Here is a 15,812-nt window from a genome sequence, read left to right as displayed (position 1 = left end):
CCGGCGTTGGACCCGTATTTATCGGCGTATAACACGCAGTATCGGCGTATAACACGCAGGCAGGGTTTAAGCTTGCAATTTTAGTTTTAAAACTGCGTGTTATACGCCGATAAATACGGGTACTTAAAAAATGTTTTGGGGAACATAAAAGTGTTTCATATAATTGGTTGAGAACTGGCAATGAAGGTATCAAAGTGATGGATAGCTTCTGCTTTTTCTGGGATCAGCACTAAAGGAAAAGCCAAGAACTATGTCATAGATTCTCACTTGGTGAGAAGGCCTTGGTAAAGATATTCCAGGGCTGTGATGTGTCTATACTTACAAAGACCAAAGGTCAGGACAAAAAGTAAAAGATGAAAGCTTATGAAAGAGCAATCCAACCTAGAACTAAGGAAAACATTCCTGTCAGTGTGAAAAATCAATCAGTGGAAGGACTTGCCTTCAGAAGTTGTGTGTGCTCCAACACTGGAAGTTTTTAATCAGAGATTGGACAATCATTTGTTCAGAAGAGTCTTCTGTCATGGGCATTTGGTTAGATTAGAAGATCTCCAAGGTTCCTTCCCCCACTCTATTCTTCTTCTATGTTCTGTGTTATAACAATATGGACGCAACCATCATCTGTCTTTTTGGAAGACAACTTGCAGCATGCAGCCAAAACACTAAAGGCACGGTAATTCTTCATTGAGAAATATTGCCTGTTCCTTAGAACATGAATCTTAAGCAATTTTAGATTGGATTCATTCTCTCTCTCTCTCTCTCTCTCTCTCTCTCTCTCTCTCTCTCTCTCTCTCTCTCTCTCTCTCTCTCTCTCTCCCTCCCTCCCTCCCTCCCTCTCCCTCTCCCTCTCCCTCTCCCTCTCCCTCTCCCTCCCACCCTCCCTCCCTCCCTCCCTCCCTCTCTTTCTCTCCCTCTCCCCCATAGGCCATAACTGGAATATTATAGCAATAGCAGTTAGATTTATATACCGCTTCATAGGGCTTTCAGCCCTCTCTAAGCGGTTTACAGAGTCAGCATATTGCCCCCACAGTCTGGGTCCTCATTTTACCCACCTCGGAAGGATGGAAGGCTGAGTCAACCCTGAGCCGGTGAGATTTGAACTGCTGAACTGCAGATAACAGTCAGCTGAAGTGGCTGCAGTACAGCACTCTAACCACTGCGCCACCTCGGCTCTTATTGCATCCAGTTTTGGTCACCACAGTGTAAAAAAGATGTTGGGATTTTGGAAAGAGCGCAGAGAAGAGCAACAAAGATGATAGGGGACTGGAGGCTAAAGCATATAAAGAAATGTTGCTGGATATGTCTAGTTTAATGAAAAGAAGGACTAGGGGAGAGACGATAGCAGTGTTCCAATATCTGCCACAAAGAAGAGGGAGTCAAGCTATTCTCCAAAGCACCTGAAGGCAGAACAAGAAGCAATGAGTGGAAAATAGTCAAGGAGAGAAGCAACTCAGAACTGAGGAGAAATTTCCTGACAGAACAATTAATCAGTGGGACAATTTGCCTCTAGGAGTTGTGAATGCTCCAACACTGGAAGTTTTTAAGAAGAGATTGGATAGCCATTTGTCTGGAATGGTGTAGGGTTTTCTGCCTGAGCAGGGAGTTGGACTAGAAGACCTCCAAGGTTCCACCCAACTCTGTTATTCTATATTCTATATGTATATCTCATGTAATTGAACTGAATCTCTTTTTAGGTATGTCCGGTCAAGGACAAAGCATGATGTGGACATGAGGATCGGCATTCACTCCGGATCAGTGCTATGTGGAGTTCTGGGTCTGCGGAAGTGGCAATTTGATGTCTGGTCGTGGGATGTAGACATTGCGAACAAACTTGAGTCAGGTGGAATACCTGGGTAAGTGAAATTTGTTCAAATGACGCCATTACGTTCTAGATTTTGAGTCTTACTTTTACAGCAGGAATCATGAAGTTTGGGCTTTCCCCAATAAAGACTCCTGATTCTCTTAGACCTCTTGGTTATAAGCATTGTTGTTATAAGCATTCGCTGGCTGGGGAATTCTGGGAGTTGAAGTCCAGACATCTTCAAGTAGCCAAGGTTGAGAAACACTGTTCTAGTCCAACCCCTTCCTCAAGCAGAAGACCCTATATCATTTCACACAAATGGCCCTTCTTTAAAAGCCATTAATGATGGAGCATCCACAATTTTTGAAGGCAACTTCTGTTCCACTGGTTAATTGTCCTCACTGTCAGGAAGTTTCTCCTTCATTCCAGGCTGCGTCTCTCCTTGATTAGTTTCCATCCCTTGTTTCTTGCCTTGCCTTCTGGTGCTTTGGAAAATCAGCTGATTCCCTCTTCTTTGTGGCAGCCCTTCAAATCTTGGAAGACTGCTATCATGTCACCCCCAGTCTTTCTTTTCACTAGACTAGACATACCCAGTTCCTGCCACTGTTCTTCCTGTGTTTTCAGATGTCACTAGACCATGAAGCAATCTATACTGCAGAGTTTGCAAAATTCTCTTTAGAATTCCATGCTTGCAGAACCAAAAACATGGCTCCGATGTAAAATTTGTCTGGCTTTGCTGCAAGGGTAAACACACAATTTTATAATCACGCTCTGAAGTATAATAGCGTCAAGACATATGACTGCTTGATCCTCTGTTCAGAGTTATATCCATTTTTCTTTCTGGCATTTCATAATTCCGGACAAAGCCCTTTATCTCCCTGCCGGCCAGACTCAACTGCGTGTCACTGATCTCTGCATATCAGAAATGTTGCAGTCATCGGAACAAGAACGCCTCTCTACAAAAGATGCTGATAGCATAATAACAATACTTACTACCCAGGCAGAAAGCCGCCATATGCTTAAAATTACATCGCCCTCCGGCTCCATTGCAGAGTTCCTGCTAGCAATGCAGGCATAGTTCAAAAGTACTTCTTATCTACATAGCAATAAAGCCAATAAAAACTGCTAATAAAAATAAAATCCAGTTTAATCTAGTGGCTAAGGCACCAGGCTAGACACCCAGGAGGCAGTGAGTTGCAGTTCTGCCTTAAGCATGAAAGCCTTGAGTTATTAATTAGCCTTTATTAATAATAAAGGAGGAATACACACACACACACACAAACACACACACACACACACACACACACACACACACACACACATATATATATATATATATATATATATATATATATATATATATATATATATATATATGTTTTCTGAGGTTTTCGTGGGTGTTAGTATGTAGGTCTCTAGTTGTTCGGGTTTTCTCCCGCGTGGAATTGGAGATGTCTTGGCGACGTTTCGACGAAGTCTCATTCATCATCTTCAGGCTGCTTCAGACTACTTCAGGTTTGGTGATCTCACACTACTCCTGGAAACACCAAACCTGAAGTAGTCTGAAGCAGCCTGAAGATGACGAATGAGACTTCGTCGAAACGTCGCCAAGACATCTCCACTTCCACGCGGGAGAAAACTCGAACAACTAGAGACCTACATATATATATGTGTGTGTGTGTGTGTGTGTGTGTGTGTGTGTGTGTGTATGTATATACACATACATACATACATATATATATATCTCCATATTTTTCAGAGTATAAGACGCACTGGAGTATAAGACGCACCAAGGTTTTGAAGAAGCAAATTAAAAAAAAAAGTTTTTACACTCTGCAAACCTCCCAAAAATGGCCCGTTTTTCACAAAAACTGGCCCTTTTTTTAAAAAAGGGCATGAATAGCCTTTAGGAGGCTTGTAGAGTGCTCCTGGGGGTGGGGGTAAAAATGAGCAAAAAATGGCCCATTTTTCTCAAAAACGGGCCTGTTTTTTGTCAAAAAAAAGGACAAGGATAGCCTTTAGGAGGCTTATAGAGTGTTCCTGGGGGCTGAGGGGGGGGCAAAATTGAGCAAAAAATGTTTTTGCTTCAATTTTACCCTCCCAGCCCCCAGGAGCACTCTGAAAGCCTCCGAAAGGCTATGCATGGCCATTTTGATGAAGGGGTGGTTTCGGGAGGCAAAAATGCTGTATTCAGTGTATAAGATGCTCCCAGATTTTCAGCCTCTTTTTTGAGGGAAAAAGGTGTGACTTATACTCTGAAAAATACAGTAATACTATTAGAAGATCAACAGCAAGTGGGAAGACCTCATGTCACAATATCTCTTAATGCCAGTTTTTAATCTACTTTCTAACAGCCATGTTTGGCTCATCATACAGAAAATGGTCCCAATTGTTCCTAGTGTTGGAAGAAATGTCCATCAGGGTTCAGTTTCAAGTAGGGAAAAGACACTGGAAACACTGTTTGGAAAGATGGTTTAATGGTGGACAGGATCACATGCCTTGGAGCTCCTGGGTGAAAAGGGAAGAGATGCTGAGAGTCCCCGGGTTTTATGCCCTCTCTGGGCTTTGAACTTCCTGGGGCACAGGAAGAGTATCCTGATTGGTTGCTGTCAGAGGTTGTAGCTAGCTTTGTAGGTTGTCTGTGTGCTAAGTTTGGTTGAAACCTGGTGAGTGGTGCAATGAAACCTGGTGAGTGGTGCAATGAAGGGCAATGAAATGGCTCTGCCTGAAGGGGGTTCATCTTTGTTATGTAGGATACACTGGCTCAGGCCTTAATGGTCCATTAACAAAGGTGTGGGGGGGTGAGTTTCTGCCTCCTTTTTAGGAGAAATATTCTGTCCTTTTAATATTTCCTAAAATATCTCATTTTTCTAGGAGAGGGGCGGGTGCTGACTTCCTACACTAGAAAGGAACATTACTCTTCAAAATTTTAAAATCCTCTGTTAACAGTCTGTTATTGTATATGATTTGCAGAAAGTTTTTCATGGCTTCCTACCACAAACTACCACAATCAATATCTCTGATCCATCAAAGACATGCACCATTTTTTAAATATTTGGTTTGGTTTGGTTTCATTTTGTGTTTATACATTTTTAAAATAAAACAAAATTTAAAGGGGGAAAAAAAGTGGTTCTTTGATCAGCCCAGGAAGTCCTGAAAGAAAAAAAGATAAATTGCTTTCCAGAGTATCTAATATTAGCAAGTGAGGCATTTTTGTTGTTTAAAAAGGAAGAAACTTCAAGTGTTTTCTTACCCCACTGAAAACTGTATGTTTCCCAAAAGAAGCTTTCTTTTTTAAAGGAGAACAATTAATGCTAACTGTATCAGTTAATATTACTGTTAGGCTAGAAACTGGGAGCTTGTGAGTTCTAGTCCCGGCTTAGGCACGAAACCATCTGGGTGAAATTGGGCCAGTCATTCTCTCTCAGCCCTAGAAAGGAGGCAAGAGCAAATCACTTCCCAGTGTGTTCCGACCTGGGCTTCACAAAATCACGAAGCAGACAAAACCCCTTTTTATTAAGCTAATGTGAATTCCTCTCATTCACATCCAGCAAAGGTGTGGCAAACAGTCTTTCAAGGGTGAATTTACAACCACAGACCTTATCAGGCTTGGAGACCTGCCAGGCCAATATCTTCCAAACACAACACTGTACAAGAAAATACTTGGCAAGGAGTGTCTGAGAATCATGAACAAAGAGTCACACTAATTAAACGAACAAGTTGTCTCCTGCAAACTCCACTCCCCTTTCACCCCTCTTTATTCCTTATGGGAGGGGCCATTCACCATCCACCTGTGCCTTTATTCCTGAGTTGGTCCTTGTTCCTTAGCTGTTCCCTTCTCCTGGCAGCTCTGCACATGCACACATCGGGAACAGGCTCCAACTGTTCTTCTGCTCCACTGATCCCCAACTCTGAAGGCAGCTGATAACTGTTGGACGGCCCTGGCACCAACTCTGCCTCCAATGCAGAGCACTCATCAGAGCCTTCTCCAGACTCCAGGACTGGCCCATGTTCCTCCCCAACTGCCTCACGGTCTGAATCTGCCACCAGCTCCACTGGCCACTGGCAGGCCACTGGTAGGCCACAACACCAGAGACTAGTAAAGACATTTGCCAGGAATCAACATTGAGTAGGCACATAGAGGTGTTCCTCGACTTAAGACCACAATTGTACTCCAAATTTCTGTCACATGGTGAGACATTTCTTAAAGAGAGATTTGGCCGATGTTATGACCTTTCTTGGCACAATTGTTAAATGAATCACTGCAGTTGTTAAGTTAGGTTGTTAAGTGAATCTGGCTTCCCCATTGGCTTTGCTTGTCAGAAGTTCGAAAAAGGGGATCACATGACCCCGGGAAGCTGCAACCATCATAAGTATGAACCAGTTGCCAAGCATCTGAATTTTGATTACATGACCAAGGGGATACTGCAACGGCTGTAAGTTTGAAAAATGGTCATAAGTCACTTTTTCCAGTGCCGTTGTAACTCTGAATGGTCACTAAATGAATGGTTGTAAGTCGGGGACTATCAGGACATACAGTATTACTCTACCCAGGGATTCACTGGGAGCCAAACATGCAAATCCACTCCAGACAGAACCTACAGCAGAACTTTTTTCAGCCACGGGGAGCATTTTGCAACATGTTCCCTTGGTGTTCCTCAAAATTGCCCACCTGTGCCTCACTTCCATCCATTCTGCTCCTTATAGAATAACAGAGTTGGAAGGGACCTTTGAGGTCCTCTAGCAGGAAACCCTACACCACTTCAGACAAATGTCAACTCATAAAGTTGCCATGGTGAGGAAAAGGGGGGAGCGCATTCCACGCATACCTTCAGCTAAAGTCAGATCTCAGATTACTACAGCAGGCTTGTGAGGGGGCACCTCGTTGGCGAATGTGATTTATGACACAGATTGAGGGGAGGGAAAGAACGGGTAGAGTTCAACCATAATTCAAATGAGGGTTAGAGAGTTCAAACGTAATTGAAATGAGGCTTAGATCTGACTGCAATAGTGTATTGCCGAAATGGTGCTCCTAATAAATGACTGGTTTTCTTTTGAAACTTGGCTCGAGGCTCATGAATCAATTAGAGCATCTTTTGGAAACCCGACACAAATGGTTATCCAACATCTTCTTAAAAACTTCCAGTGTTGGAGTACCCACAACTTCTGGAGGCAAGTTGTTCCACTCATTCATTGTTCTAACTGTCAGGAAATTCCTTTTTAGTTGCAAGTTGCTTTTCTCCTTGCTTAGTTTCTACCCATTACTTCTTGTCCTGCCCTCAGGTGCTTTGGAGAATAGCTTGACTCCCTTCCTCCTTCTTTACCCCTCTGTGTAGGCGAATCCACATATCCAAGGCGACTTTAGATTGTCTCAACGGGGATTACAAAGTGGAGGAAGGACACGGCAAAGAACGCAATGAATTTTTGAGGAAGCACAACATTGAGACCTACTTGATCAAGCAACCCGAGGAAAGCCTGCTGACTTTGCCCGAAGACATCGTCAAAGAGTCGATCCCTTCTTCAGACAGGAGAAACAGCGGAGCCACGTTCACGGAAGGATCCTGGAGCCCCGAGCTGCCTTTTGATAACATCGTGGGAAAGCAGCATGTAAGTTTAATGTTCCTCTTTAATATCACCTGCCACCTAGGTTTGGCTTCATTTCCATATTCAAGGAAAGACATTTCTGCTTAGCCTTTCCACGAAATGACAAGAGCCAATTAAAAATGCTGCCGCTGGGCAGAATTAACCTACGTACCCAAACGTCCCCTTTTCTCTGAGTGTTTATTGAACTGGAAACATATCAGAGGTCATCGCTCTGTTCCACCGAAAGCACGAGAGGCCTTTATGGGTGGCAGGCATCGTCAAAACACAGTGGCTGAAGACTTGTCATTCCAGACTATGAAATGGGGTGTGCTGTAGATTTTAGGCATGTTTTAGACTTAATGTGTTCTTTACTTTGGTGGATCCATGGGTGCCTGACAGCGCGCGAGAGAGAAAGAAAGAGAGAGAGAGAGAGAGAGAGAAGATGGATGGATGGATGGATGGATGGATGGATGGATAAACATTTAGAGGTGGATGAAAAGAGAGAGATACTTAGATATTTTAGATAGATGATGGAAGAGAGAGAGGGAGAGAGAGAGAAAGAAAAAGAAAGAAAGAAAGAAACAGAGAGAAGGAAGGAAGGATGCAAGGAAGGAAGGAAGGGAAAAAAGAAAAAAGATGATGGATGGTTGGACCGATGGATGGATGGATGGTTGGATGGATGGATGGATGGATAGAAATGTTTAGGTAGATAAATGAGAAATGGATGGATGGATTGATGGGTGGGTGGATTGTGAAAAATAGTTAGGTACATGAATGAGAAATGGATGGATGGACCAACGGATGGAGATAGATAGATAGATAGATAGATAGATAGATAGATAGATAGATAGATAGATAGATAGATGATAGATAGATAGATAGATAGATAGATAGATAGATAGATAGATAGGAGGAAGATGGATGGATTGAGAGACAGAGAGGGGGGGAGGGAGGGAGAGAGAGAGAGAACATGATGGCTAGATGGATGGATCGATAGATGGATAAATAGCTGGATGACCAAAGAGGATTAGGTAGATAGATGATAGATAAAGGGACAGAGAGATGGATGGAGAGACAGACATGGATGGATGGGTGGGTGGATGGATGGATGGATGGATGGATGGATGGATGGATGGATGAATATGAATCATTGGATGGATGGATGGATGGATGGATGGATGGATGGATGGATGGAGAAAGATGGTTAGGTAGATACGTAGATGATGGAGAGCTGGATTGATGGAAAGTGAGATACACACTGATTTAAACTCCTAACTATTCCTATCACATAAATGTCCCAAAGCCACCCATAATCTTCCCAGGTGGGCAAGTGGTAAGTGCCCTTGAAGGCTGTTCAGATAGCAGATGGGAAACTGAACGCTTCCCTGCAATGCAGTATCCTGAAGATCCTCATGGGGGCTGAGGAGAGACACTTGACAAAATGAGCATCATGTTATTGCCTTGCAAACTCCACCCCTTTCCTACCTGTGTTGCGATGTCGACATGCAAGTAGTAATGGGAGGCAGTTGCAGCACAACAGTGGGGTACATTTTTTTTCATCAAATTAATACCCATTGGAATGAATCAGGATTCTCAACCATTTCTGAAATTTGGCACGTATGTTCCTCTTGATTTCTAGATGCTTGCTAAGAAAGGATTTTTTAAAATAACCATTTGATCATTAATATTTCTTATACAGTATTATATGAGCATGCTCTGATGTTAAGGAGTTAGACCTTCTACTCCCCCTCCCCACCTGAAAGGATCTCTGTTCCAACTGCCAGTTGCCTTATATTAATACGTCTGATGCTACCCCTTTGCTAAATCAGGAGTGTGTGTGACCAGCGCGTGACTCATCTGGCCTGTGGGCTGGGAGTTTAGACATTCTACACCCCCTCCCCACCTGAAAAGAACTCTGTTCCAATTGCCAGTTGCCTTATATTAACATACTCTGATGTTAGCTTTAAGTGTCAAGCCCAATCATAACTACTCATTAATTTTCAAGCTTTAAGTGTCAATTTATCAAGCCTGATCACATAGTTTCATAGCGAAGCATGGATATCCAGCTAGTTAAATATAAAAATAAATGTCAATTTATCTTGGCTAACCTGGCCCTCACATCGAGCTGATTTTCATCGTTTCTGGGGGTCCATCCAGATTTCTAAAAAGGATCACCTCTGTGCGATAAAAGGCAAAGAGTTATTTACATATGTGGAGACAAAGCATTATTTACACTCTTTGTCTCTACATTCAGAAGATTTTCCCACCTCATACAGGGATTTATTTACTCATTACTTCAGCCAAGGGAGGGCTTTGCTTCTGTTCAATCACTTATGAACACTTCCTGACTTTGATTTTTGTCAAGTCATGACTCAATGGGTTGCTTCACCTGATTTATGTTAGAAACTAAACCGTAATCTGACAGGGAAAATACTGGCTAGGTTTGTGTGTAATATGCTACAAATGGCTTGTCTGTCAACTCACGGTCCTTTGAAACACAATTTTTCCCTGAGATTAGGTTGACCTCAATCTTGGCGGTCATCCAGAAGACCTTAAGACTTGCTCTTCTCCTAGGCACACAGATTCAGAGGTTAGATGACCCTGTGAGTTATAGTTATTATTATACAATATATAATTATATTTAATTAATTATAACATAATTATATGTTATAATTATAATGAGCCGAGGTGGCGCAGTGGTTAGGGTGCAGTACTGCAGGCCACTTCAGCTGACTGTTATCTGCAGTTCGGCAGTTCAAATCTCACCGACTCAAGGTTGACTCAGCCTTCCATCCTTCCGAGGTGGGTGAAATGAGGACCTAGACTGTGGGGGCGATATGCTGACTCTGTAAACCGCTTAGAGAGGGCTGAAAGCCCTATGAAGCGGCATATAAGTCTAACTGCTATAATTCATTATAATACAATTATATATTTATTTTCAACGGCTGTCTTCAACTACCATTCTTTTTTTATTTTTGTCCTGTAATTATTTATTTTTGTTCTGTATTTATGGTAATACTGGTATTACGATCTCTGTTGGCCACCAGAATGATTTGGGAAAATGATATTAAATGCCAAGTAAATCAGGAGATTTGGGCAGTTCAAATGAATATAAAGATTTATTGCAAGTTTAAGCTCTCTACAAGAATCTGAACTATTAACAGTCAAGGGAAATGAGCGGGAGATAAGAGGGGCATTCAAAGTGGGCTGGACTTAGCTCTTTTGCAGGTATGCAGGGACTCATGACTTATGATGCATTTGACCCCCTCCTCCCAGCTCAGCCTGGTCATCTCCTACAAATGAGTGGATGTATACACTGAAGTTATTTATGTATGGTCAATCATACAGTCAGCCAGATGATTAGATGGATTTGGCATTTTTGTCCACTTATCCAGTCCTTCCCAAGGACCTGAGATAGGCAGAATTGGATGCTTAAGAAATTGTTAAAGTATGTCACACAGCTAGATGTTCAGACTGAATTTGGCATTTTTGTCCGCCTATTGAGTTCTTCCCAAAGATGTGGGATAGGTATGGTAAATGTGGATGTTTGATGGTATTACAGATGTTGTCACAAGATGTAAGCTGTTCTGAGTAAAGCTGTCCTTTGCAATTGACTGGTGGTGAATTTGTCAATGCCAATAGTGTTCAAAAGGTGCTCCAATTGTTGTTGTTTTTAAAATCAGAATAGAGTCATAGTCATTTCTGACACTAGGGGGCGGTGCTCATCTCCATTTCAAAGCCAAAGAGGACTGTCCGAAGACATCTCCATGGTCATGTGGCCGGCATGACTAAATGCCAAAAGGGGCACAAAATGCTATTACCTTCCCACCAAAGGTGGTCCCTATTTTTCTACTTGCATTTTTACATGCTCTTGAACTGCTAGGTTGCGGGAAGCTGGGACAAGTAGCTCACTCCATTACGCGGTGCTAGGGATTCGAACCACTGAACTGCCAACCTTTCTGATTGACAAACTCAGCATCTTAGCCATTGAGTCAACCTGCTAGGTTAGGGTTAGGATTAGGGTTCCCTAAATAGAGCATTTGGGGTTTGTGAATCCAAATTTACAGTTTATAGTGTGTTGGATGACCACAATGGTTGTGTGCTCAGGAATCTGTTAACTATACTCTGTCTACATGGCTTCAAATTGGATGAAGGATCATGGAATATTTAGACTGGCTCATTTTCAGTGGGAAAATTTCTCTGGAATATTTTAGAAAGAGGTTGTGCTCTTTTGAACATCCCCACTATCTACTATTCTGCTATTTCTATTAGAAATCAAAATTGGCATTGTAATTTAGAAATGGTATTTCAGCAGGATTTATTCCTCCCTTGTATACCTCGGTGCAAGTCCTATGCATGCCTCTTTGATAAAAATAAAAATAGGAATACTGTAGTACTATACTTTATGGAAATTCTGCTCCCCTTGATGCCAAAAATGGTGTTCAAAATAGCTTAAAAATAATAAAAAATATCGCTCAAAAGAGAATTATAATTAATATAAAAATAGAATAAAGTTTAAAAATAGAATAAAGATGTTGAGCCAAAGGATGACTAAGTTTAAAAAGCAGGTTTCTAAAAGTTACTTGGGGGGGGAAATGATAGTAAATGGCATTTTTAGGATAAAACAGAGCATTGCTTGCAACCTGATCTTCTAAAGCTTTTGACTATTGATTTATCCACCTCTGAGAGTGAATCCATTGCTGTTCTTTTTCAATAGCAATAGTACTTAGACTTATATACCGCTTCACAGTGCTTCACAGCCCACTCTAAGCGGTTCATAGTCAGCCTCTTGCCCCCAACAATCTGGCTCCTCATTTTACTCTCCATAAATCCTCAATCCTCTGTCACTGAGTGTAATTGGGGGAGTAGATAGGATAGATTTACATAATTTATATGTAAAAAAATATTTATTTATTTATTAAATTTATTGAATAGCCTGGCTTTCTTATTTTTACAAATAATTCAAAGTGGCAAACTTACCTAATTCTTCCTCCCCCTTTTATTTTTTCCCACAACAACCCTGCGAGGTGAGTTGGGCTGAGAGTGAGTGATTGGTCCAAAGTCACCCAGCTGGCTTTCATGTCTAAGGCGGGACTAGAACTCACAGTCCCCTGGTGATTGGCCCAAAGTCACCCAGCTGGCTTTCATGCCTAAGGCAAGACTAGAACTCACAGTCCCCTGGTGATTGGCCCAAAGTCACCCAGCTGGCTTTCATGCCTAAGGCGGGACTAGAATTCAGAGTCTCCTGGTGATTGGCCAAAAGTCACCCAGCTAGCTTTCATCCCGAAGGCAGACTAGAACTCACAGTCTCCCCGTTTCTAGACTGGTGCCTTAACCTCTAGACCACGCAGGCTCTAGAGCCTAGTTTGCTCCTTGGTATCTTTTGAGAAAGATTACCGATTTCACGTAGATGAGATTTTGCAGAACTTCCACCCTCCATAATAAAGCAAATATGAACTAACTCAGCAGAAAATAGCTGCATTTGCTATAATAATTGCTAAATTTCAACTTGATATCCTCGCAGAGATTCCCCCAAATAACTAAATGGTGTATTTAGGGTATACATTATATTCTATACCCACCACCGCATCCTATCTCAAGGAACTTCAAGCCATTCAATCATTATTTGGGCTTTGCTTAGAGCAAGCTAAAATGGAGACAGGTAATTTGTGGTTCAGCGTGCTTTAGTAACCAGTTTGTTTCTTTTTTCTTAGTGCGTAAAATGAATCAAGCCGGTCTATGAAATCAATCTCATTCGTTTGTTTGGCCTAACGTATGGAAACCCAGGAACTGAGTTTTGTTCATCTGGGTTTAGCCTGTCGAGAAAAGTCAGCCTGTTGAAATTGGTTATTTTAGGAAGTTTAGCATGTTGTTGAAATGTAGTCTTCACTTGGTGGACTATGGACAGTCAACAATATGGAACTTTGAAAGGTTTGCACTATTGCGAAACGGGTCTATTATCCAGGTACTCGTACATTATTTTTTGTGTTCTTGGTCATGTACCAGAAGACATTTTTCTTCTATAGTTACGATGTTTAAAAACTTTTATTCAGCCACCTATTTTAAAAAGAATTCACTGATGGCAAAACTTGCCTCAAATCCATTCCAAATTGTATATTTGTTTTCCAATAAAAAACAATTAACTCCAAGAGAGAGAGAGAGAGAGAGAGAGAGGGAGGGAGGGAGGGAGGGAGGGAGGGAGGGAGAGAGAGAGAGGGAGGGAGAGAGAGGTCAGCCATTCATCCCATAAATTTTGCAGCATAAACTGAGGTTTTCAAGCTTCCTCTGGTTGAAACTGGTGTTTGGCTCAGTAGCTGAATGGTTCTGGGTTATGGCAAAAGGTAAGAAAAATGATTTTCGATCCATGTCATCAACTGATAGACCGAATGAAAGCACCTGTTCTCTGGGTTCAATAAAACCTCCCATTCTGTAAAATCACTCCCAGATTTCTCCACTTGTCTTCATTGATGTGCAAACTGATAGAGGTAAAAAAAATGTTTACCACTATGGTTGGGTAGATTTTTGTCTCTATTTTTTACCCAAACTGAAGACATCCTCATTTATCCTCATTCTAATTTTCTCAGATCTTCTCTTGAGAGAGAGAGGGGAGGGAGAGAGAGAGAGAGAAGGAGAGAGAGAGAGAGAGAGAGGAAGGAGAGAGAAGGAGGAGAGGGAGGGAGAGACAGAGAGAAGGAGAGAGACAGGAAAGTGAAAGAGAGAGAGAGAAGAAGAGAAGGAGAAGGAGGGAGAGAGGGAGATGGAGGGAGACAAGAGGCAGAGAGAAGGGGGAGAGAGAGAGAGAGAAGGGTGGAGCGAGAGGGAGGGAAAGACAGAGAGGAGAGGGAGAGAAGGGGAGAGAGAAAGAAGGAGAGGGAGGAATAGAGAGAAGGAGAGACAGAGAGACACAGAGAAGGAGAGACACATAGAGAGAGGGGGAAAGAGAGAAGGGGAAAGAGAGAGGGAGGGAGAGAGAGAGAAGGAGAGAGAGACAGAGAGACAGAAGGAGAGAGGCAGAGAGAAGGAGAAAGACCGAAGCGAAGAGACAGGGACAGAGAGATGGAGAGAGAGAGAAAGAGGGTGATTTGTTAATATAAGTGCTGCCTTTAGGACTTTTTCATTCAGCTTTCATTCAGCATTCATTGTGTCAAGCAGGGAATGTATGGAAGAACTTCTGATGTGGTTGAGTTTCTTCGAGGCAGGGATAGAATGATGATGTACATGTCAAAATGCACATCATTACATCATGATCATTATCTATGCCCTTTTTAGTATCTGTCTTCTGTCATCTTGTGGACATACTTAAAGGGCGGATCTTGTCTCATGAGATCATGACACCTCTCTTCTCATTCTGAAGAAACCTTTGAGGTCCAGTGGATGAACAGTTGGAGGAACGGATATCTCAAAAGTCAAGGACACTTGGGGTGATGGAAACAGAAGCAAGCACTCTGACATTCCTTAGGGATGAAAGGGAGAGAGATAGAAGTTCTGTTCAAGGCTGTTTCTCATCTCAGATAACTCTCCAACAGTTCCCGCAACTCACTGGAGGTGTTTGGTTGTGTTTTTCCGGGAAGCATTTTCAACCATTTGTACCTCCCAGATAGAGAAATGATTCCCGATCTCATAACTAGAAAGTTTGGCAGCTGAGTGGGTTGTGACTTTCTCTCTCTCCATTTCTCTCTCTCTCTTCCTTTACAAGCTATCGCATCAAAATCCCTTTTGAAGGCTGTCGAGAGAAATTAAAGCAGAAAAGGTTAAAATGCCCTAAGACACCAGTCCTATCTGCCACATTTGACGGGTAATGAGTCAGTCTGGAAGAAAGTCAACTGAACGCTGCCTCCTCTTTTGCTAGGGCAGATCCAAAAATCACACCATCTCCGTTTTCCTTCCCTGCGTGAACTTAGTCCTACTTTTGTGAAATGTCTCCATGCCTTGATATTAAAGCTTTGTCATGTAAGCCCACTTGCCTTGCTTTTTTATAGCCCAACGCCTTGATTCAGGAGCAAGAAACCTTCATAACTCTTTAAAGAACGTCTCCCTAGAGCTGGTGCCAAGGTTGTCTTTGTCAGCCCTAAAACCATTTTGAACATCTTCAGGGCTGCCACAGCAAGGCCAGTTGCAGCTGTGGGACTGTGAGGTGGCAATGGAGATAACTGGGGGAAAGTGTAGCCAAAATAACCCTCTTGGTCCACGCCTTCCAAACACCAGCTGAGGATGTCAGCCAAGGACATCCACACACGGTGTTTGGAAGGTGTGTGGACAAAGACAGCTGGAGGAGGACTGTAACCTGATAATAGAATAGAATGGTGTAGAGCGGAGCAGAATAGGAGTAGGAATAGGAATAGGAATAGGAATAGGAATAGGAATAGGAATAGGAGTAGGAGTAGGAATAGGAATAGGAATAGGAATAGGAATAGGAATAGGAATAGGAATA

The 15,812-nt window shown here is 42.3% G+C and overlaps 1 protein-coding gene across 1 annotated transcript in view; it reads left to right on the top strand.

Annotated features, from left to right (window-relative positions):
- The window catches only part of ADCY8 (adenylate cyclase 8), a 149,626-nt gene that overhangs the window by 83,980 nt on the left and 49,834 nt on the right, over positions 1–15,812 (top strand). Inside the window, 2 exon segments of the mRNA XM_032222246.1 lie at positions 1,692–1,850; positions 7,135–7,405. Of these exon segments, the coding sequence (XP_032078137.1) occupies positions 1,692–1,850; positions 7,135–7,405 (430 nt within the window).

This window comes from Thamnophis elegans, chromosome 8 (genome assembly GCF_009769535.1).
Source record: "Thamnophis elegans isolate rThaEle1 chromosome 8, rThaEle1.pri, whole genome shotgun sequence".
Taxonomy (NCBI): Eukaryota; Metazoa; Chordata; class Lepidosauria; order Squamata; family Colubridae; genus Thamnophis; species Thamnophis elegans.
Note: the sequence above shows the minus strand (reverse complement) of the source record. Positions and strands in the feature narration are given on the sequence as shown.